This window comes from Nilaparvata lugens, chromosome 14 (genome assembly GCF_014356525.2).
Source record: "Nilaparvata lugens isolate BPH chromosome 14, ASM1435652v1, whole genome shotgun sequence".
NCBI lineage: Eukaryota > Metazoa > Arthropoda > Insecta > Hemiptera > Delphacidae > Nilaparvata > Nilaparvata lugens.
In genome coordinates, this window is record NC_052517.1 from 14,401,435 (window position 1) to 14,427,554 (window position 26,120).

The following is a 26,120-nucleotide window of genomic DNA, read 5'->3' on the forward strand; positions in this document are numbered from 1 at the left end:
TCTTTGACAGTTCTCACGTAATCCACTGTTGCACATTCATATTTCAGCCCGCGAAAAATTATATTGTTCCTTCTCGATCTATTTTCAAAATTTTCCATCTTCCTGATTATGAGATTATTCTGAATTTTTTGAGCAACAATTTGATTTCTTAACTGTTAATTCTCGACAGAGAGTTTATTCACTTTTTCAATTAGACCATTTAAATCCACCTTTGTAGCTAGCAGCGCGAGTTTTTCATCCATAGCCTTACTAAACCGCTTTTCAAAACGGTCAAATAGTGATTCAATAAAGTCTGAGTTCACATTACCGGAAGCTTTAACACTTGGGTCTGGAGCACGCTTTTTCTGTTCCATCTCTTCGAGCTCAGGCGAACTTTTAGCACGAGGACTCTTCTTAGCACTATCGTCCGGTGAAAAGTATTGTTAGATACTGTTCTTATTCATTCAGCTTCGAATATTTCGATTCACTTGAGAACAATTTCACAAATAAAAAACAAATTGATAATTCAATTTATTACGAAAGAACTTTTAGCTCTAGGTCTCTTTTTAGCACTACCGTCTGGTGGATACTGTTTTTATTAATTTAAACTTTGAATATTTCGATTCACTTGAAAACAATTTCACAAATAAATAACAAATTGATAATTCAATTTATTACGAAAGAACGTTTTAGGTTAAACATGCACTAATTGAACCGATTAAGCACGACCCGTCCGGAAACTTGAGATAAGAGAGCAAAACAATTCTGCGACCGCTCCGTTCAACAGCTCACTATCAACTTCTAATTTGAGAACATACGATTTGAAATCGAAAAGTTGTCAGTTGTAATTGGGGAATGATTTAAAAAAACCAAGAATACTTTTATTTTCCATAACTGTACTCATAAAAAATAATATGATAATATATTTTATATTCAAATGAAACGTTTAGTTTTTAAATAAAAAAATTTTTTTGAGCCCCAAAATCCGTTGGAGAGTTACCGAATTGCTTGATCAAGAGATTCAATTGATTGATGATAAAGTTCAATTGCGCCGTGAACATAGAGAATTTGATCTTCATCAAGTTCAAATGTTTGGAGACAAAAGTCGTGTTGCCAATACATACATAGAAATGATTCTCATTAATCATTCGTGAACAGTACAGGGGAAATAATTTTCACAATTGAAAATAATAATTTCACACATACAAAGCCTATGGAATACTGTGTACGTAGTACAGTATACTTTCCTGCTCAAATCAAACCTGTACTGTAGGCTACAGAAGAGTCACGACATGTCAATTGGAAAATTTTCTCATTTTCAAATGTCTGCTCATGATATGATATCTTCTCATTTACATTTGACGATTTCTCAAATACAATTCACTACTCTCATTACATGTGTGATGACTTCCTAAATACAATTGACTATTCTCATTTAGGCTACATCTGACATTCTCTCAATTACAAGTGACTATTCTCAAATACAATTGATACTTTCTCAAATTAACTTTTTACTTTCTCAAATAAAATTGGAAAAGGTGTTGTGACTACTATTTTTTTTTTTTGAGCAGGGTATGATTACTAAATATTTTCTCCGGAACAACGTCTTTTCACAAAAAGTGAGCATGCCGTACACAAGTAAAATATTCAATCCAAGGTTTACAAGAGAGTTTTTGCAAGGATTGACAGACACAGAAGAAAATGTCAATATGGAGAGAAACTAAGAGACAAATTTCATTTTATCATAGGCTATCCTGATCTTGAGATACAATGTTAGGTTAACAAAGTTTGAGGCATCCGCTTCTCTAAAACAGTAAGTGAATTCTCAGTGAAGCCTGTTCAAGAATATAAACTTACTGACGTGCTATTCTTGAATCTTACAAGCCTCCCATCCGCATCATTCTAGCAATAACCCAAATTCAATGCGGAAAATTCTCGGGAAATTGTGTTACCAAGTCACCATTGATTGTGATGAACCTAATTTGGCGTTGAATTGTAGAGGATTTTATTCTCTTGGAAACAGTTCTGGATTTTTTCACTATGAAAGGTTTTTGAGTTATATGGAGAAAAGAACAGGTATTTTTAACACTGTAAGGTTAGCAGAGGGTATTTTTTTGTGAAGAATCATTTTCAGACTATTTGTACCAAATAACTAAAAAATCAGTACCACAATACATTCTGGCAGCATGTTTCCTCGCTCCCTTCTCATGTCTCAAGTGAATGAACAGAAAAATAAACTATGAATTCGCTAAGCTGTGACTCAATGAGTCTGAACGAAAAAGGAGATAAGTTGCTGATTCATAAATTCACGGCAAGCCCCATAGCAAACCAGTTACTTCGAACAGTGAAGGAGACAATGGAGATATGCAAGTACCCCGCATTGTATGCTCAATCCGTAAATGAGTTTTGTGTAAGTGTGTATTAGCGATCGTAGCACAACGTGGTGGCAATTTTGGAAACTGGAGTGTATCCCAATTAGGTGGAGTACTAACAAAATGGGGAGATTTTTTTTTATTACGTTTTTACATGGTTTTAAGCATGTAGAAGTGATTTTACTAAAATTGAGCAGTGACACTACGGGGTCTCCCCTTAGTGTACACACCTCCCCTTAATGTGCTGTGTATACTTGATTGTCTCCCCGTATTATACCTTGTTCCAACACACACACACACACACACACACACACACACACACACACACCACACACACCACACACACACACCACACACACACAACACACACACACACACACACCACACACACACACACACACACCACACACACACACACAACACACACACACACACACACACACACACACACAACACCACACACACACATATATATATATACAGACCAATACCCAAAAACCACTTTTAGAAATTTAGAAATTGGGGTACCTTAATTTTTTTCGGAAAGCAATACTTTCCTTACCTATGGCAATAGGGCAAGGAAAGTGAAAACTAATTTGATATGTGATTAAAAAATATAATCAAATGAACTGAATAATGCTGAAAAAATTATGATATTTTTGATTGTAAAAAATTAATTTTCATTAGATGGAGAGATTATCACGGAACTGCATGAATCATATCATATGGAATACAAATTCAAACGTCAACTGAGTTTGTTAAAATTTCAAACAGGTGACATCAGACACTTGTGGATGAGAAAACTGCGTGAGGTCTACTGTTCACAGAGCTACTGGTTGTATTAATTTTTAATTCGAGAGAGTTTTAGTTTATGGTTCTTTAGTAAGGTCGATAAGGTCTCACCTCTATATTATTCATAACGTTCTAATTAATTTTTTCGTTGTTTTTTATTCAGTGAACTGCTATTAAAACTGTGTTATTGTTTCAAAAGCAATGTAGATTCTACACCTGTTATTTCAAACAAATGGTTTTACACCCTCGGAAACAATTAAAACATCACATTAATAGTCACGGAGCACTAAATTAGATATTGTGAAATAGAGAATAGAATAAGGAGAGATTGAAGGATAATAGAAAAAGGGGAAGAATATTGAAATATTAAAAAGACGATATTTATGTTGAGGATTCATAATAAAAAAATATATTAACTCATTTTTTAATTTCCAACGAGATTTTTTGTAGTAGAATTAATTGCGTCTTCAACTCCTATAAACTTTTTTTTCTAGTTCTTCTTCGTTGTTGTTGCTGTCTTCTTCTCCTTCTTCTTCACCCTCTTCTTTTTCTTCTTCTTATTTTTTACTTCTTCTTCTCCTTCTCCTTCTTCTTCTTCTTCTCCTCCAACTCCTATTCCGCCACCACCTACTTCTTCAACTCCTTCTCCTCCTCCTCATCCGCATACTTCTTCTTTTCCCCCACATCCTTCTCATTATCCTATTCCTTCCCCTCAGCCCTATCCTTCTACCAATCCTTCTTCTCCTGCTCCCTCTTCCACTCGTCGTCTTCCTCTCCTCTTTTCCTCCAACTTTCTCTTCATCTCCTTCCACCTCCTCTTCCGTCTCCTCATACTTCTTCTTCTCCTCCTTCTCCCACTCCTCTTTCTCATCATCTCCTCCTTCTCCCACTCCTCTTTCTCATCATCCTCTCATTCCTCCACATTCAAACCCTCCTTCTCCTCTTCCTCATCCTTCTCTTTTTTCCTCATTCTCCTCGTTTATTCCTCATCGTCCTCCTCTTCCTTTCTTCTCTTCCCATTCCTTTTCCTACTCCTCCTTTTCCTTCTCCTCCTCCTCTTCCACCTCCTACTTTTCTTATCATCCTTTTTCTCTTTCTGTTCCTCCTGTTCGTCATTATCCTCCCCTTTCTCCACATCATCCTCCTTCCACTCCTTAATATCTTCCTTCTCCTTCATCTCCTCCTCTTCTTCATCCACCCATCCTCTCACTCCTTCTTCATCCTTCTACCTCCTCCTCCTCATCCTCCTCCTCCTCCTCCTCCTCCTCCTCCTCCTCCACCCTCTCCTACCACTGCTCCTTCGTATTCTTCTCCTCCATCTTCTCCTCCTTCTCCTCCTCCTCTCCTGCTTTCCTCACTTCTCTTCTCATCCTTCTCCGCCTTCTCTTCCTCCTCTCCTGCTTCCTCCCACTTCTCTTCTCATCCTTTTCCTGCTTCTCTTCCCCCTCTCCCTCATCATCCCACCCATTCCTCCACCTCCTCCTTCTTCTTCTCCTCCTCCTCCTTCTTCTTCTCTCACGTATTCTTCTTCTTCATCTTCTCCTCCTCCTCCTACTCTTCCTACTTCTTCTCCTCTTCCTCCACTACCTCCCCCTACTTCTCCTACTTTTCCTCTCATCCTTCTTCTGCTTCTCTTCCTCCTCTTCCTCATCATCCTCCCCTTCCATCTCCTCCTCTTCCTCATTCTTCGTATCCTCCTCCTCTTCATCCTACTCCTCCTTCCATGAACACTCTACCCATATATTCCACTGCGGAACCTGTTCACTTAACATAAATATTTTCTAATCTTGAAACTTTTATTGTCAAAAGAGTGGCAACAGATATTAAAGGGCAAGAAAAGGTCTGATGGGTGTTTGGGCCCGTCTTCACAATCCATGACAGCAGTTTTGAAAGTTCTTAATAATTTCGGATGAGGATTTTAAAGATAAAAAAACCCGGCCTCTGACATCTTAACGATCAGGAAGAGAAAGAAAGATATAATATATATTTTTTAATAGGCAAAAAAATGGTTGGGGTCGCGGCTTCCTTTGAGCTTTATTGTTCAACTTTCTGATACTCATCATATTCTTCTTCTTCTTCTTCTTCTACTTCTTCTTCTTTTTCTTCTTCTTCTTCTTCTTCTTCTTCTTCTTCTTCTCTTCTTCTTCTTCTTCTTATTTTTCTCCTTCTTTTTTTCTCTCCTCCTCCTTCACCAACACCTTCTTCTACCTTCCCTTCTATACCTACTCTTCCTTCACCACCTCATCATCGTCTTCATACACTTTCTTCTCCATCTTCTTTTCCTCTCTTCTTCTTCCTTCACTTCATCTTCTTCATCTTATACTTCTTCATCTTTTTCCTGACTTCTCCTTTTTCTTCTTCTTCTTCCCCTGTCTTATTTCTTTTATCCTTCTTATTCTCTGTAGTTTTCTTCTTCTTCTCCATCTTATTGTTGTTGTTCTTCTCTATCTTGTTCTTCTTGGAGGAATATGCAGACTTGGTGAAAGAAATATAAACGAATTATTTTGTCCACTTTTTGTGTAGTTGAGAAGTTGATATTGTGGTAGACTAATTATTCATATTGAATGAAAAAGACTAAGAAATTGTCAAAAAACCACTAATTTATTGATAATTAGAAAGACCGGTTTTGGTTATTACACCATTGTCAATCTCTGATAAACTAAAACTAAATACAAGAGCAGCAGAATTTATACTAGTAGGCGACTGACAATTAGGCGACTTATACAAGTAGTATCGCCTACAGGTATAAATTCTGCTGCTCTTGTATTTAGTTTTAGTTTATCAGAGATTGATAATGGTGTAATAACCGAAACCGGTCTTTCTAATTATCAGTGGTTTTTTGACAATTTCTTAGTCTTTTTCATTCAAAATTATTTTGTATTAAATATTGAACTGATGTAGGGTGTAGTGGAGGAGTAAGAGAAGGTTACATTAAAGAAGAGAAATGATGATGATCAGACAGAGAGAAAGAGAAAACGTCAGATAGTGGAGGTAAACAAACTATCATTTGGTTCAATAAGAAAAATGGGATTGGATAAAGAAATTCCTGAAATGTCTTGTTCAGCTCTATGTACCCTTCTTTCCTTGAGGATGAAGTCACTTGAGATCTAGGCTTGTGCATGAGCGTAATTATACTGAAGAGCGAGAGAGAATGTGTGTGTGTGAAAGAGATCAGATTAGATTAGATTAGTTATTAAGTCATCTAAGTTACAATATAATATCGGGGAGCGAGCTTCGCTCTGGAGTACAAAAGCATGAAACATTTATTATGAAAGAAGAAATTATAATAACATTTATAACATTCATTCAGAAATGTTCTATCTAATCACAGTAAATTGATAATGCAAAAATTTCCCTCACAAAGGCCCAGTTTCACAAAAGCCAGTTATATTTTAATCCTTATTAACTCCACGTGAACCAAATCAGAGAAGACCATTTCAAAAAGATGGATCTACCGGAATTAATCAGGATTGCAAATAACCCGGCTTTTTTGCAACCGGCACTAAGTACCTGATTGAATGATTACAAGAGTTCAACAGCTGAGTCATAATTTTGAAACAGTCCCACACACATGAACTCGCTCACTCACTTCCAACACCAACAGACGACGAAATAATTATTATCAGCTGTTTTTCCAAGGATGAATAATGATTATCCTTCCAATGTCATTCAGCGAGTTTTCCCAGGGATGAGATCTAGTGCAATCGAATCTCTATATATTATAACCCTACTATGCTCTGAATTTCGTGAGAATCGTTAGAGCCGTTTTCGAGATCTGGTGATATACAAATATATAAACATATAAACACAAGTTGCTCGTTTAATAGTATAGGATTATATATACTAATTATAACTGACAGTATATCTACAGTTATCACTCAACAAAATAATATAGCTCATTTATTTGTAGATACAATCTAATAATATAATAATATCATACAAATAATATAAATATGATTAAGAAGGAACAACAGGCTTGGCCCAAAACTATTTTATTCCCAAATTTTGATAACTAGTAGTTCTGTGAACAGTAGACCTCACGCAATTTTCTCATCCACAAGTATCTGATGTCACCTGTTTGAAATGTTAACAAACTCAGTTCACGTTCGGTTTTGTATCCCATTTTTATACAGTTTTGTGATAATCTTTCCAACTCATAAAAATATTTCTCAACTATTCCAAAATTAATTTTTTTTCAATCAAGAATATTAAAATTTCTTCATCATTATTCAGTTCATTATATCATTTTTTATTTTATTTTCAACGATAAATTTGTTTTTCAAATGTGAGAATATTGATACTGATGGGCACGCATCATAAAAAATATTGAAATAGACACGGCCAGACATCTGTGTAATGCATGCAATGAATAAATAATCACTTGTCAGCTGATTGATTATGAATAATTCTATAGTCTGATTGATCCCATCTTCAATTTGGATGAAGTAGGCTATAGTGATTTCAGAGTATGGAGGAATTCCTTTTCTTTCCATATTATCCTCAAAATGCAAAATTTAAAAAAAACATTGTGTATATATCGACGCGCAGTTGAAAAAGGAATATTCCTGCCAAATTTCATCGAATTCTATCAACGCGTTTGGCCGTAATCGCGTTTCATACAGACAGACAGAAGCAAATCCGAGTAAAAACATAGAAGTTTAAAAAGGGGGAGGTGGAGGAGAAGGAGAAGGAGCTGTAGAAGGAGGAAGAGGAGTAGGAGGAGGAGAAGGTTGAAAAGATAAATAGGAAGAAAGAAAGGGAGAAATTTGATAAAATTGTTGAAGAAATAGTAATAAAAAAATTGAAATTGACTGTCTAAATTGAACATTTGGAGTGGAATGTAGAAGCTCTAATGGGAGAATGAAGAGGGGAAAACGGGAAAGGAAAGTACAGGAGAAGGCAGAGAAATGAAGAAAGAGAATAAATGCACAAGTAGTGATCACTCACTCACTCACTCACATCGCTCTATAGACCAATCAAGAATCAACCCACCCACTTCTTCTTTTTTCTCTTCTCGCTTCTTCTTCAACTTCTTCCCGCAACCGTCCTCTATTTTCAACTGTCAAGAGCTTTCCAAGTATCCTAAAACATCTCATTAAGAATAAGAAATCGATTGGGACTGAGAACAGAACCACGTGTTACAACTTCCCAAATTAATCTCACCTGGTATCTGATAGATAAAAAATGCTCTAATTTGCATATTATCCAGCTAAACACATATTTTATGCATATAGATTGCAGGTTTACTCAACAGATTGACATGTTAGTTTATGGTCCTGTTTTAGAGTTGTCAAACGCTTTCGATAGATCTATGTTAACCTGTTTTTGTTTTGTTAAGTGTAATGAACTGGTATCTGACAGATGTAGCAATCAAATTTATATGCACCGATTAAGTCTACTAATACAAATGTGAATGGAATCAGAGGGTCAAGTCTACTATGGTGAGGTCCACGTTATAATGGCAGAGGAGAAAGATAGGTGAAGACCGTTGCCGATCCTCTGTCTTGTCAATGCCCTCTATGGAGAATAGCTAATACCGGTATATCTGAAGAATTATCAACTGTTCTTCCAGTTTGGGAAAAATCAATTATATTTTATTCTTCAAGAAAATATTTTTTCCAATGATTAAGCAAGACATTGCTATGATTGAGATTGGATACTTTGTTTATGTATTATATTTCTATATTGTTGAAAAACGATCTGGAAACACTGCAAAGGTAGAAAAGGATAGTGCTATCCTTAGCGAGGAGGTAGAGGATAGAAGTATTCGTTATTCGTCGATAGAATAAATGATTAAATAAAACATTCTTATAACTGAGAATATTCCGTTAATTAATTAATTAGACTATACAGTATTTCATATATTGTTGAGAACGTCTAGCAACGCTGCAGAGGAGGAAAAGGCTAGCACTATCTGCCTCGTCGAATGATAGACAAGGATAGCAACACCAATGTTAGTCAAATACTGCCATTATAACGTGGACCTCACTAGAGGGAGCAGTGATTCGTACCATATGCTGGTATAGACTAGCCTTCTATTCGTCTTTTTTGTCATTGAGCTATTGTGTGTTAATCAAAGCTTGTAAAGCTTATATTATGCGGGTTGTCGGGTATCTAGGGTAGCTTTTAATAGGAATTAAGAGCAGTGAAGTGATTTCTAGTTCTTCAATTGTCAAACAAGAGAATCTCTTTTCAAAGAAACCCTCTCTCTCGCTCTCTCTATCACTCTCTCTCTTTCAAAAATGATTTTAAATTTGTTTCCGATGGTAGGAGGATAGTTGCTTCCCATACTAGAACTGGTGCAAATACTCTCATGATACCTAATCATCGAACTATCTATCCAAATACTATCTATTCCAAATCGTTCCTTGTCAGTGCTTGTTGTGAATGGAATTAACTTCCCAACTCTATTAGATGCATAGAGAGCTAAGCGGGCTTTATCCTGTCTTTGAAAAAGTATCTTTTGGAGAAAATGACTGAGTCTATTCAACCCTAGAGCACCGCATGACAAATATTCTAATCTCTCTTTCTTTCCATTCTTCATCCCATTCTTTATCCATTTTCCACATCCCATCTCCATTCTACATAATACATACGGTATTCATCTTCCCATCTCAAGATTTTCTGTTCTTTAGTATTGTATATTGTTAATATTAACCAATCAATTTCTGAAATTCTAATTAAATCCCACCCTATAACATTTGTTCCATTTATCTCATTTTAATTATTAATGCGATATTGTATCCACTATCATTCTATATTTCATTCATTCATTCATTCATCCCATAATTCCAAGATTCAAAACAACTAGTTTTCAAATTATTAAGTAGAGTTTCTTATTTGAACATTACTTCGAGTTATAATTCTCAACAGCTCTAATTCATCACAACCCGGTCGTGTGTTATTTTATATCCTTTTAAAAAAATCGACAATTATTTGTTGAAACACTGCCGATTTATGAAGTTACATCACATTATCATATTATCGTTATTCAATTGCATTCAATCTTTATTCTCATTGCTTTATTTTCTATACTTTGAGAAATTCGTTGAATAACTAGCATTATCGTCATTTAATGTAAATTAGTGTATAAGCCAGTGAATATTGAAACATATATAAATAAAGAAATCTAATCTAATCTCTCTCTCTCTCTCTCTCTCTCTCTCTCTCTCTCTTTGCAGGAAACCTATTCTCTTCTTATATAACTTTCCCCCTCACCCTCTAGGTCTTGTCAGACCTGACAATGTAAGATGTATAAAATAAATATCAAATATCTCAGCTTCTAACCCCTCACACAAGGAAATGTTACTAGTATTCTCTGCCATAAAAAATGTATACGATTGTTGGGAATTAATTAGAAATTACATTTATCCAAATACTAGTTGATGAATAATTATTATTAAAATAAAATCCAAATTGAATGTTGTGGATTTGGATTTTAGTTTGATATAATTATACGATTGTTTTAAACTCAAAATAGTTTTATTCTATGACACTGCTGACTGACTGCCCTTTTTTAGGATTTGATTATGAGTCCTTTTCCCCAAAACATGTCAAGGACGCAGTCTGGAAAACCCCAACTCCCCTGTCTTACAATAAAGTTGATGAAACCTATTTCATGTTAAAATTAGGAACTGTCTAAGCACGTTTAATTATTTTAGTTGCTGTGAGTAAGTGAGATACCAGTAATGAATAGGTTGAACGAGTTTTCTATAGATATCTATAATGTTTGTATCTGGATTTTTCTGAGATCTTCCTGTGAGCAAATATATAGATCTTTATTTATAACTGGTAGGTAATCCTGGTTCAATTCAAAATTGATAAACTGGAAACTTGACCGAGTGAAACCTTGAAGATTAGAAAATAGGTCTGAAGTCATCCTCGGTAAATTAAGAATCTATATGCAAAGTGTGAAGTTAATCAGTTGAGTAGTTGAGACGTGATGATGCGTCATTCGTGAATTTTCCATCCCGTACATGTATAAGCCAATTCCTCCCTATATTATATTATAGATTTCAAGTTTATCAGTTGAGTAGTTGAGATGTGATGATGCAGCATTCGTGAATTTCCCATCCCGTACATGAATAAGCCAATTCTTCCCTCCATTATAGATTTGAATCTATCCTAAACATAATTTAAGTTTGCATCATGTTTTAATATGATGAAAAAAGTATCACATTCATCGTTTTCCTAGATAAATTGCATTTTCCTACAGTTACCTTGAAAAGTGGCCATTGCTGCACCGATTACAGAACGCAAAGAATCACTTTTCCGCTCTAGTGCGGGGAAAAATTTTTCTGCACTCCAGATTTGCAACATGGCAACGCAAAATACTTAGTAGGTTATATGGAGCAACAGTGCAGCAAAATAAAAATGAAGTTGGTAACAGTGACTGGGCTGCTATAGTGAGCAGAGGTGCAACGAAGCGCAACGAGCAAATTATTACATTATATATTATAACCAAGAACAACATTTTTATTCAATTTGACAATAAATTAAGGTTTTTATCAATAATAAAATTACACAGAAAAACATTTGATACATTTCAGGCAATTTTACCCATAATTACCCACTTTTCATATTCAATGGTAACTGTAGGAAAAACTTAATGTGAAATACGTGCGCAAAGTTCCTCTGCTGCACTCAAGAAACCATTCCGCCCTCGCCTACGGCTCGGGCGTAAACGTTTCTTTCGGTGCAGCAAACTGTCACTTTGCGCACTAGTTGCACAAATAACTATTTCAATAATTTTATCATGAAAATCGTGGTGTAAATTGTTTTTCTGTACTATTACAAGTTCAATATTTATTATTCAACGAAAATCCAAATGAAATGCTGTAAATCACACCGAAGACTTCTGCTACTGCAAATATTGACAACAGGGTAAACAGCTAGATGGAAATTCGATGAGCGCTACTATTCAAAAATTATTTGTCAGCCTCGGAATCGAACCCGGTACCTCCCGGGCTGACAAATAATTTTACTTTCCTTGCCCTATTACCATAGGTAAGTAAAGTATTGCTTTCCGAAAAAAATTAAGGTACCCTAATTTCTAAATTTCTATACATTTCAAGGTCCCCTGAGTCCAAAAAAGTTGTTTTTGGGTATTGGTCTGTATGTGTGTGTGTGTGTGTGTGTGTGTGTGTGTGTGTGTGTGTGTGTGTGTATGAGTGTGTGTGTGTGTATGAGTGTATGTGCGTCTGTGTATACGATATCTCATCTCCCAATTAACAGTATGACTTTGGAATCAAAGTAAAAAAAAATTGGTACGTACAAATTTGGAACGTAAGGTCCTTACAATATAAGGATCCGACACGAACAATTTCGATCAAATGCGATTCAAGATGGCGGCTGAAATGGTGAAAATGTTGTCAAAAACAGGGGTTTTCGCGATTTTCTCAAAAACGGCTTCAACGATTTCGATTAAATTTATACCAAAAATAGTAATTGATAAGCTCTATCAACTGCCACAAGTCTCATATATGTAAAAATTTCAGGAGCTCCGCCCCATCTATGCAAAGTTCGATTTTAGATTCCCAATTATTAAGCTTCAGATAAAATTTAAACAAAAAATTTTGAAAATTTCTACAATTAATATTGAGTAACATTTTCACCTAAATTTGAAAATAGACTCGAAATTCGAGAAAATTAGATTATTCAATTGCAAAATGTTGGCAACTGTTGATTCTATTAAATCATTCACCATGTAGAGATAGCAGACCTCATGTGTCTCCAAAGTTATTGCCCTGTCACCAGCTGGTCAAATCTTTGAATAGTAGACTTGAGATGCGCGGGAACACTAGCGTCAGGTGATCAATTTTCATAACGGCATGAAAAGTTGTGTCAGTGCGCCACACCAGTTTTTTTGAATAGTAGCGCTCATCAAATTTCCATCTAGCTGTTTGCCATGTTGTCAATATTAGCAGTAGCAAAAGTCTTCGGGGTGATTTCCAGCATTTAATTGAGATTTTTGTTTAATAATAATATTATTAATTCATTAGCATTTGAATACATGCAAAATCTCAGTAATTTCCACCTGTAGTTCAATATTATTAATTATTTTCTTTATTTTCAGACCAACAAACCGATCATGGAGAAGAAAAGAAGAGCGAGGATCAACAACTGTTTGAACGAGCTGAAAGCGCTGATTCTGGACGCCATGCAGAAAGACGTGAGTAGTTATTTTATTCTCAAATCTTTTTATTCCACAAACTTTAGTTTCATTTAAACAATCAAGCGATCTGGATCAAAAATACTATACAAATACGAATAACCAGATTTTGTCTCTACAGGTACCAAAATAGAGTTGATGAAAATTCAATTAAAAAGTCATTTGGAATTTTGAATTACAATGATTTTGACCTGGAAGTATTGTAAATACTCGCGCTTCGCGCTCGGCAGGGGCCTTCGCCTCCTGCACCACCAGTGGGGAGGGTTAGTAGCCTTCGCGCTTCGCGCTCCGGCTGGGAAGCGGGCTTCGCCCGTTAAATCTAATTTTATGACTGTATATGGTTGGATAGCAGCCTCCGCGCTTCGCGCTCCGGCTGGGAGGCGGGCTTCGCCCGCCTGATCGCCTTTTATGACTGTATAGGGTTGAATAGCAGCCTCCGCGCTTCGCGCTCCGGCTTATTGTAAATATTCACTTTGAACATTTACTTCAACGATTATAGAAATCAGATGAAAATTACTGAAATATTGCATCTGTACAAATGCCAATGAATTAATCCTGTTATATTAAGCAAGCAATTTCTGTATATATTTTTATATTTGGCTATTTATGTCCAACGGATCTCGAAAACGGCTCTTAACGATTTTCACGAGATTTGGAACATAGTAAATTTATCATATAAAAATTCGATTGCACTAGGTCTCATCCCTGGTAAAACTCGCTGAAGGACATGAAAAGGATAATTATTATTCATCCTTGGAAAAACAGAATAATTTCGTTGTCTGTTGATAACAGAAGATGCGTGTGCCTGTGTGGGAGAGAGGCAGAATTATGTTCAGATGTGTAATCAATCAGCTTTTATCACGACAATTATTATCTAGAATAATATTTTAATCCACTTGATCAAAATAATCTGATTTGTTGACATGACATGATATATCATTCTAAACTAGTAGTTCTGTAGTACTAGTCCTCACGCAGTATTCTCATCCACAAGTACCAGATGTCAACTGTTTTAAATGTTAACAAACTCAGTTCACGTTTGAATTTGTATTTCATATGATATAATTCATCCAGTTCCGTGATGATCTTTCTATCTGATGAAAATTAATTTTTTAGAATCAAAAATATTATAATTTCTCCAGCATTATTCAGTTCATTCGTTTATTTTTATTCACCTATTAAATTAGTTTTTTAGAATGTGTGAATATTGATACTGATGGGCACGCATAATAATACCATGACTGCAAAACAAAATATTGAAACCAAAGACCTTAAAGCTGCGATTAGACCAAATTAATTTAAAAAATGTTAATAACTCAATCCTTTTAGATTATATTAGATTGAACATAACTTATCATACACATGATGAACATATGTGTTTGTCAACTTCCGTTCAATCTAATAGAATCTATAAGGATTAAGTTATAACCATTTGGTTAATAACTTTGGTGTAAACCCAGCTTAAAGATGCATACCTCTTTAATGTCTGATTGGAACTATAGACCTTATACAAATACAGTAATAGACTGGCTTCTCCACACAAATCACTTGTCAGCTGATTTGTGATGAATAATATTCTATAGTCTGATTTTTACTCTAATATTGGCGTATGAAGGAGGCTCCTTTTTTTCCTTTCATATTATCTTTGAAATGCAAAATTTCCAAAAATCTTGTATATACGTCGACGCGCAATTTAAAAAGGAACATACCTGTCAAATTTCATGGAAATCTATTACCGCGTTTCGCCGTAAATGCGCAACATATAAATATATAAAACATTTAAACATTAAGAGAAATGCCAAACCGTCGACTTGAATCTTAGACCTCACTTCGTTCGGTCAATTAGAGTATATCATAACTTTCAAAGTTAATCATCATTTTACAGTTTTAAGTGATTAGTGAGTGTTATTTTGTTTTTTTAATTTGGTTGGTAAACAATCTTAATCAGAACTTTTCTGTTTTCAAATGTTTGGTATGGAAATTGGACCTGAATTCAAGTGTATAGAACATAACCTAATTTTTGGACTATATACGTTTATACTATACTATAATATAGTGTATGAATTAAAATTCGGGGAAGAAACAGTTTTGGGCTGTGCCTGTTAGTCCTTCCCCAATCATTTTGTAGAATTGTGTTTTGTTTATCAATAAATAAATAACGAGCGAACCTTTGTTCCACGATATTAAGTATTATTAAACGAAAATTATTAAAAACAAAAAAATGTCCATAGAATTGAGAAGAAGGATGTAGAGAGAATAAGGTAAAGAAAAAAATTAGGAGGACAAAAATAGTTCACGAAAAACAAGGGTAGTAAAGAATGGAAATAGTGAAGAGGAAAGGGAACAACAAAATTTGGTAGAAAAGATAACAGAATTGGAGAAGTAGAGAAAAATGAATTATACATACAGGAAAATAAATACATGGATTATTATATACAAGATTCATAGATGAAGAGAAAAATGAACAGAAAACTATTCTAGAGAAAAAATTAACTCTCAAAATTGGGAGTGTCTATTGACCAGATATCAAATATTTCTCTTCCGCAAATATCTGTAAAATTTATGGCAAAGAAGAAGAAGAAGAAGAAGAAGAAGAAGAAGAGAAGAAGAAGAAGAAGAAGAAGAAGAAGAAGAAAAGAAGAAGAAGATGGAGAAGAAGAAGAAAAAGAAGTAGAGACGAAGGAGTAGACGAAGAGAGAGAATAAGAAGAATTATTGGTCCCAATCGATTTCTTATTCTTAATAAGATGTTTTAGGATGCTTGGAAAGCTCTTGACAGTTGGAAATAGAGGACGGTTGCAGTAAGAAGTTGAAGAAGAAGAAGAAGAAGAAGAAGCAGAAGAAGCTGGAAGAAGAAGAAGAAGAAGAAGAAGAGTTACAAGAGAACAAGTAGTGGAAGATGAAAAAAAAGTATTTGAGAAGATAATCTCTTGACCTGTTCATTCTATAAGGCACGTGTAGTTTAACATGAGACTATTGGCTATTTTCTGAAGATTATTTCCTGATAGAATTATGATTATCTTGATTGCATAGGACGATGCTATTATAATAACATTAGAATGCTTCTATGATGGGCGAACATATTTTCTTCAGAGCAAATGTTGTCTATGTTTTAGTTTTTTTCCATAGTAGAAACGTGTTGTATATGTTTTATTTTGTAGAAGTATAAGGATTTAAGCTTACGGTATTCGGTACATTCTATTCGTATAGGAGGAGGATTAAATCTAGCAAATCATATATTGGAATCGTGTCTAGGACCGGTTTGAAAGAGGTGGATGAGTGGTATGAGAATAGTATGAGGAGGAGGACGAGAAGGTTGAGTAGGTGTAGAAGTGGGAAAGGGGGAGGGGGACTAATAGATGGAGGAGGATGAGGAGTAGAAGAGAAGGAGCAAGAGGAGAAGGATGAGTAGAAGAGAAGGAGGCAGTGGAGGAGGAGGAGAAGAAGGATGAGAAGTAGAAAAGAAGGAGGAGGAGGAGAAGGATAAGGAGTAGAAAAGAAGAGGGAGCAGGAGAAAAAGGATGAGGGGTAGAAGAGAAGGAGGAGGAGAAGGATGATGAGTAGAAGAGGAGGATTGATTGATTGATTGATTGAGTACTTTATTTATGTAGATTACAATATATACTGGCTTATACACCTTATATACAATAGCTTACAATACAGAGGAGGATGAGAAGGAGGAGTAGAAGGATGAGTAGTGGAAGAGAAGGAGGAGGAGGAGAAGGATGGGGAGTAGAAGATAAGGAGGATGAGGAGAAGGAGGTGAAGAAGGATGAGGAGTAGAAGAGAAGGAGGAGAAGGAGTAGAAGAGAAGGAGGATGAGGAGGAGAAGGATGAGGAGTAGAAGAGAAGGAGGAGGAGGAGGAGATAAGGATTAGGAGTAGAAGAGTAGGAGGCAGAGGAGGAGGAGGAGAAGGATGAGGAGTAGAAGAAAAGGAAGAAGAGGAGGATGAGTGGAAAAGAAGCAAGAAGAGGAGGAGGAGGAGAAGAAGGATGAATAGGAGTAGAAGTAGCGGGAGGAGGAGGAGTAGGAGTAGGAGGAGAAGGAGGATGGAAGGAAGGGTTAGAATGTAGAAGAGGAAGAAAAAGAAGAAAAAAGAAGAAGAGGGCAAATAATTTATGAATGTTGAAAGGATTATTGATGAAGAATTATGGAATCTGGTTTGTGAGATGGAGTGATTATGATAATAATATTGCCAAAGGACTATCAATAAGGAAAGAAAGATCTATGCTAGGTGATTAGGCAGGCTATACTGGGAGAGATTGATTGATTAGGTTGATTCCAATTTTTAAACTATTTTTATTTGAAAGTATATAACATCATGTGTACTGTGTCCTGTTCAAGAATCTGAGGAATTTGATTTTGATTGAGTTATATTCATCATAGGAATGTTATTAATGTTGTTGAATATTCTCTGTTTGCTGAACTCCGTATACATTTTTGTTCACAGCCAGCCCGCCATTCCAAACTGGAGAAAGCGGACATCCTTGAGATGACTGTAAAACACCTGGAAACCATCCAACGCCAGCAGTCAACCATGACCACCATCACAGATCCCCACGTCCTCAACAAATTCCGGGCTGGATTCAGCGAATGTGCCGGAGAAGTGGGGAGGTTCCCAGGTTTGGAGCCTCCAGTGCGTCGACGACTCCTTCAACATCTCACCAACGTGCTCAACACATCCACAGGAAACGAGGGAACATCTGCTATTCAGGGAAATCCTGTGAATCCTACAGGAAATTCATCGAATCCTGCAACAGTTGCCAGTCAGGGAAATCCTGCAGGAGCCACATCTGCTGCAACCATACCCGGTCTTCAGGTACATATCCTTCCAGCAGTGACCAATGAAGGTGCCACAACACCCTTGGTCACCCAGCAGAGCATACTTTTCAGCACCACAGGGAATGGTGCAAGTCTACAGCTAGTCCCCACAAGACTACCCAATGGGGACATTGCTCTTGTGCTACCTTCAAACCAACCCAACCATCAGAGCCAGTTGAATATCAATGTGAGTACTGGTAACACAGTAAGTTCTGCAAAGGTTGTTACTGGGAGCTCTAGGACAACTGTGGGAGCGGTTACTGTCCCTTGTACTGTTGTCCCTGGTGCCTTGTCACCGTTACCAATGTTGATACCAATCACAAGAAACAGTTCTCAACCGAATGGAACAGGTTCTCCAACTGTTCCATCAAGTACTGTTTCAACATCTTCAGTTCCATCTTCTACACCATCAGTATCTCAAGATTCTCCCATCACCATTCCTTCAATACCATCTTATGTTCCCTCTTCAAGCTCAGCTCCTGAAACCAACACCTCAAAAGCGGCAATAGTTGTGTCATCAGATGATGAGAATATCTCTGTAACATCAACAGTGTCATCACCTCCAAACAATGAATCATCAAGTTCCTCACCTGGAAGCAGCCTAATTACTTCTCCCAGATACTCCACAGCTGTTTCAATGAATACCCCAAATGTGAAACGACTTGATGGGGAGAGCATGGTGTCAAATGATTGTGCACCAAAAAATCAAGTAATTGATAGAAAGTTTCTTGGAGAAACTGCTAATTCCACAACTTTTTCTACAAGAGGTTGTCAGAATATAGGGTTCAATGGAGGGAACATGGTGGGTTCTTCAGTTCCACCAAGAACCTTGCAAAGTGGGGGAACTTTTATGCAAGAGGATGCAAGTCATGGTAATATTTCACCAAGTAATTCAGAGAATTTTTCTGGAGAAAACACAAATGCTAGTGGCTCTACGCAGAGAAAACCTGCAGTGAATTTCACTGGGGAGAACACAACTTCTAGAAACAGTACATCAGGAGTAACACCAAGTTTCTCTGTGGAAAACAGGATCACTAGTAACAGTACACCAGGAACTACGGAAAATTGTGTCAATTTTGCTGCAGATACAGCAATCCTAACCAACTTCACACCAAGTAATCCTTTCTCAATCAATAACAGACTGCATAAAGAGGAACAAGAGACCATTTGTAGGAATCCCACTTTACAAAACCATCCTCCAAGCCTTAAATTAGCTGGGGAAAGACTGATTCATCTCCCAAATACATCATCTCTTCCATCCCTTGTTTCTCCAGTATCTTCCTTTGCAGGCTCTGTGAGTCCAGTGTTGAGGCATTATCCCCAAAACCACAGATTGCCAATTGCGGATGTATCAAGTTCCATTGGTCCAGGATTTAGGCAATCCCATAGAATATCAAATACAGATATAGCTCCTCCAGTGAGTCCAGAACTGAGGCAACCTCACAGAGTATCAAATACGGGTTTAGTTCCTCTGGTGAGTCCAGAATTGAGGCAACCTCACAGAGTATCAAAAATGGATTTAGTTTCTGTAGAAAGTCCAGAACTGAGGCAACCTTACAAAGTACCAAATATGGATGAAGTTTCCCCAATGAGTTCAGAATTGAGGCACTCCCATAGTGTACCAAACACAGATGTAATATCTCTAGTGAGCCCAGGATTGAGGCAACCCCATAGAGTATCAAATGACGATGAAGTTTCCTTAGTGAGTACAGAATTGAGGTACCCTCAACAAACTCATAGATTACCAAGTAGGGATATGTTCTATCATGAACAACATGACCAAGCTATGAACATTGATATGGGGGAACAGCAACTGAGGAACAATAATTCTTTGTTACAAATTGCTCCAGCACATGTATTCCAAAGTAGGTTTAATGGAACACAAGGTACTGGTCTGGGAGTTGATCAGAATAGAGGTTATGTGAGTCCACCTATGACGAGGCCTCTGTGTCTGGTGAAGAAGACAGATGATGAAGAGATGGAGGATGATATGCCTTGGAGACCTTGGTAGTTTTCAAGATTACTTTCCAAAACATGTCACTAAAAGTAATTCCAACTATAGCAGGCTGATCTTAAGGCTGATATCCAACTTAGATGTGTTTATCCAAGAAATGTGTTGGACTTTAATCATAGGTTGCCTATATAGTGAGAAATCATTTTCTAAATTGGAGGGAGCTTGATGCAACCTCATTCAATAATTCAATTTGGGTGATATCTGAGATAATATGTGAATCAATATACCATGTATTCAACAATAATTCTGTAAGTTTATGCCTAGATGGTACTATAGATAAAAGAAAGCACCAGTAGATATCCCATGGTATAGAGGGCATTTATGTTCCAGTTTTTAATGTTAACTGAAACCGATAGTCCTAGTGGTTGTTTTTGGTAGAGCTATGTGACGCTGGTAGTCTCTCAAACTGTACCGTTCATACACTGTCACCCCAACAAAACAGTTAATAATGGACAGTAGTCGACAGTAGTCAGCTTGAAATTTGGAACATAATCGACCTAATCCATGAGATATCTTCTTATCCTATCTTTTCTTCATGATGTTACTGATTTCATTACACTAATTTTTTTGATGAATTTATTGTAAACTGAAATTTCAAAAACATTCCCTGATGAATATATTCATACCTCTGTAAATAACTATATCTTGCTGTTAATAACCAACTGTTATACTTAGCTGTAAATAACCAACTGTCTTTCATAGAATAATTTCAAGATCTAGAATAACAAATCCTCTTATTATGTTAAGTTATGGTCAAGTGTGACTACATAATATATTTTCTAGATATTTCTGAAAGAAGCCTTCATTGAGAGTTGCTCTACTAAAATTTGACATTTATTCAAATGCTCTGGAGGTACTCAGAGTGTATGTGATACCTTATCAATTACGTTGAAAAATTTCATAATATTTTTTTTCAATTCAAAAAATAGTTTATCTATCTGGTTATTTTTATATATTTTTATGTGGTTATTTCTGTGGCTTGGTGCAAGAACCATTTTGATGTCAAAATATCAACTTTCTCACAAATCAGCTTTAAAGTTCACCTTGTATTTTCGAACTACGGCATTTCGATACGGAAATTCGAGTGCTAGGAGTGCAGAAGTCGACATTGGTAGTTCTGGCACGGAGTATGAATGACAATCTAAAAACATATTTCCTCATTGGTAGTTTTTGCACTCTGAGAGTGGAACTAAATCATGACATTGGTAGAATAAATTTTATACCTTTCTATTGCTTTGAGATAGGACATTGGCACTTCTGGATCTGAAAATAATCGATATTAGTGTATTGAACTCATTTTTGAAAAAAATTGACATGTGTAGTTTTCGCACCAAGCCACAGATTTATGTCCAACGGATCTCGAAAACAGCTCTAAAGACTTTTACGAAATTTGGAACATAGTAGGTTTATGGAAGGAAAATTCGATTGCACTAGGTCTCATCCCTGGGAAACTCGCTGGAGGACATTAAAAGGATAATTCATCCTTGGAAAAAACAGCTGAGACTCTCGTCGTCTGTGGATAATAAAAGTGGGTGATCGAGTGCATCTGTGGGAAATCAAATTATCTCATCCCCGAAATCCATAAACTGACGTATAGCCAGCTGTAAAATAGAAACGTCATGACCTTCCTATAATAAAAAATATTAGTCCTTCTCCAATCATTTTGAAGAATTGTGTTTTGTTTGTCAATAAATAAATAACGAGCGAAGCTGGGTGCCTCGATATTTTTAGATTAAACAGATGATGATGTTTGCCAAGCTCCGTTCAATCTGATGGAATTCATGAGGATGGCAAAAATCTAACCACCAAGAATCGATGTGTGTATAACTGGCTTTTCCCTGTTATTATCGATTTAATAAACTCTGGGCCAGTTGCACGTACGTCTGTAAAATACGGACATTAATGCTGATTAACAAATCAGCGTTAGTTTTACGGATGTATTTTTGTTCCACAAAGATCGGTTAGTTTTTTATCCTGATCAAGTTTCCCGGTTAACTAACTAAGATTTTAAAAGTTTCACAATCTGACAACACTGTAATTTAACCGACAGATGTTATTATTCTGAAGAAATGCCACATAATTGAGGTTATGTTATTGAAGCGGTGTCATTCAATAGGCATGCGTCATAAAAATGTTCTGTCTGTCGCTAGTGTCCAGTGCTATTTGCAGAGGAACCAGATCGAAAACTAACCTCAAAAATCAGAATATAATTTTAAATGCTAATATCCAAAGACCTTGAGGATGCATATATCTCTATACATCTATATATCTATATATCTCATATCTCTATGCAGATATCTCTTTAAGGTCTTTGCTAATATCAGCTAAATTCACTTCTCTATTTTATTAACGGATGAAATTCATGCATACATTTCGCTCATACTTTGAATTTTATTATTTTTTTTACCAACAAGTAATTGTAAGACATCTATCAGTTGGTACCTAATCGGAGTTAGTTGGATTTAATTTCCCGTGAATGGCTTGTTAAAAATCTTTTACGTCGATTTGTTTAACCGGCGTAATTTTTCGATTTTTACCTTTGTGCAACCAAATCTCTGTTTCAACTAATCGCGGTTAAAATGGTGCCAACTAGTCAGAATTAAAAATTGTTTACGCCGGTTAGTTTAATCGGCGTTATCGTTTGAAATTTCTGTTTTTGTGCAACCAAAATCGGTTAGCACTAATCTCGATTAAAGTATAGCATTTAATCGTGATTGAACGTTTACCGACGTACGAAAAACTTGGGGTCTATGTGGCTCATTCAGAAGAATTATTTATTAAAAAAATGTATTCAAATTTCCTCTTTTAATCAATATCAAATGACTTGGAGAAATTATTTATTTATTTATTGCTGTGTTGCTATCCTGTTATTATTAAAATCAAATTTATGCGATAAAAAATTGCATTTCCAATCCATGAAAGTTTACAAAAATTGTGTAGCCTACTCCCAGACCTCATACCAGTGAGTTTCTAAAAAAATGTATTCAAAATTTCCTCTTTTAATGAATATCAAATAAGTTCAAACGATGAATTATCTCTTCTTATCTTCAACTTCTGCATTCTATCCCTTCCCTCCGTCCTCCTCTACCTCCTACTTCTACTCTTCTTCCTTCTCATCTACTCCCCATCCTACTCCTCCTCCTCCTTCTCTGCCTCCTACTCTTCTCCTCCTAATACTTGTCATCCTCCTCCTCCTCCTCCTAATCCTTCTTCTCCTCCTCCACTTCCTCCTTCTCTTGTACTCCTTATCCTCCTTTTCCTCCTCCTCCTTCTCCTCTTCCTCCTTCTCTTCTACTCCTCATCCTTCTCCTCTTCTACTCCTCATCCTTCTCCTCCTCCTCCTCATCTTCCTCCTTTTCTACTCATCATCCTCCTCCTCTTCTACTCATCATCCTTCTCCTCCTCCTCCTTCTTTTCTACTCCTCCTCCTTCTTTTCTACACCTCATCCTTCTTCTCCTCCTCATCCTCTTCCTCCTTCTTTTGTACTTGCTATCCTTTTATTATCAAAATCAAATTTATATGATGAAAGATTCCCGAGCCATAGAAGTTCACGAAAATTGTTTACCTCGAGATCTGACTTAACCTATTTCAGTTGTTTTTCTTGCAGAAAAACGTTGAAAAAACTAATAAAAAATTCAAAATGTAACCCTGAATACCTGAATACCTCTGTAACCTGTTATAGAGCTCACAAGCGCCTAACAATGGACCCATAAATCTTCAAGTTAGTGACAATTCCAGAAGCTAACATTCCACAAAAGGAATTCTATACACTAGAGTGAGGTCCACGTTATAATGACAGTGTTTGATTAGCAATGGTATTGCTATCCTTGTCTATCATTCAACAAAGCTGATAGCGCTATCTCTTTCTCGCTTTGCTCTGTTGCCAGACTGTCTTTTAACAATGTAGAATTGATAATGAATCAACAAAATATTTCATCTTAATTATGAAAATACATTATATAATTATTGAAATATAATCATTTCTTGCTCAATAAAATAGAATTGTTTATTTAAACGAAAATGAACAGTTGATATTACATCAATAAACCTGTATCAGCTACCGTCTATAGAAGGCATTGACAAGACAGAGGGTTGGCAACATTGTTCTTCTATCTCCTCCACTGCCATTATAACGTGGACCTCACTATATAGATCTCCATATTACTATATTTTGCAGCCAGCGAGGAGGTATATAAACTATACAACTACTCTACATTAGGCCTATATGTATATGATTTTTACTCTACATATTGTTTTTATTATATCCTACTAATATAATAATAATAATAATATCGATAATAATATAATATTATTATTATTATTATTATTATATCCTACTATATTAAGCTAGCAATAATTTCTGTATTATGTTTAATGGATCTCGAAAACGGCTCTAACAATTTTCACGAAATTTGGAACATAGTAGGTTTATGATATAAAGATTCGATTGCAATAGGTCTCATCCTTGGGAGAACTTGCTGAACGACATTAAAAGGATAATTCATCCTTGGCTGAAACAGCTGTAGATAGTGAAAAAGTGAGTGAGCGAGTGAGTATGTGAAAAATCAAAATATCGCATCCCCGAAATTCATAAGATGACGTATAGCCAGCTGTGAAATAATGAACACGATCATTTTAGAGAATTGTGTTCTGTTTATCAATAAATGAAAATAACGAGCGAAGCTCGGTGCCCCAATATCAATACTACTATAGTAGAAAGAAATAAAAATCTAATCTACCCTTTTTTGAAAGAATTGTTCAATTACGACATATCACATGTTTCGACATATTATGTCATTAACAAGTCAATGAATTTAAGAAAAGGGTACTTAGATCTATATTCCCTTCTATTTGAGAGTATTATTCAATCACTATTAAATTTAACAGACTTTTGTGCAACCGGGCCATAATTTTAAAATTGCTACAGATCATACAGTGGTATCCTCACTATTTAATTATAATTATTCTTATAATTTATTGAAAGTTGTAATTATTTTGTATAATTTATCAGTTGTAAGTTATATAATCAATCTATTATTAGTATGTGATGTTAAGTGCCTAATTACAACAAGATTACAGTTGTCTTCCTATTATGTATAAATAAATAAAATATATTATTTTGTAATTGTTGTAACTACACTATAATTATTCATAAACTATTTATATAAGTTTGTTTAATATAGTAGTAATTATCATAATGTTTATAGGAGAGATTCAGGGTATCGTATATAGTTTTTCATTTATAGTGAAATAACGTGTTAGTTAACGTGTTAATAAAGTCTGAGACTGTGAAAGAACTTTTAAATTTTTATCAAAAATAATATAAATCTATTAATATATTTTAAAATAATAATTTTTATTAATAAAATAATCATTGAATTTGCATAAAAAATACTATTAATCCTACTTGTGATATAACATTTTCAAGATTCTGTACCGGTTGCACAAAAGCGGGTTAAATTTTAACCGTGTTTCCACGAGAACCAATCAGAGAAGCCGTCTTATCAGAAAGGCCTTCTCTGATTAATTCTTGTCAAATTAATCACAGTTAAAATTTAACCGGCTTTTGAGCAGCCGGGTCTCTGAACAATAGATTTGTTACTATAGTGAGGTTCACGTTATAATGGCAGTGGAGAAAGATAGGACAACAACGTTGCTGATCCTCTGTCTTGTCAATGCCTCCTGATGTTGATGTATCTTGTTCATTCTCATTTGAAATAATAAATTATATTTTATTGAGGAAAAAATTATATTTTCTCTAATTCCATAATGATTTTCTATAATAATTAAAGAGAAGTATTTAGTTTATTAATTATTAACTCTACATTGTTGAAAGACGATCTGGCAACAGTGCATAGCGAGAGAGAGATAGCGCTATCCGCTGTGTTGAATGATAGACAAGGATAGCAATACCATTGCTAATCAAACTCTGACATTATAACGTGGACCTCACTATAGAAAGAACTGCAG

General features: G+C 35.6%; 1 protein-coding gene across 1 annotated transcript in view; it reads left to right on the top strand.

Moving 5' to 3' along the window:
- Nucleotides 1–23,314, top strand: part of LOC111059980 (mucin-5AC-like) — a 44,855-nt gene extending 21,541 nt beyond the window's left edge. The window contains exons 2-3 of the mRNA XM_022347606.2: nt 13,219–13,314; nt 17,765–23,314. Coding sequence (XP_022203298.2) covers nt 13,219–13,314; nt 17,765–20,146 — 2,478 coding nt within the window. The 3' untranslated portion in view covers nt 20,147–23,314. The remainder of the gene's footprint in view (nt 1–13,218; nt 13,315–17,764) is intronic.
- Nucleotides 23,315–26,120: the final 2,806 nt, after the last annotated feature.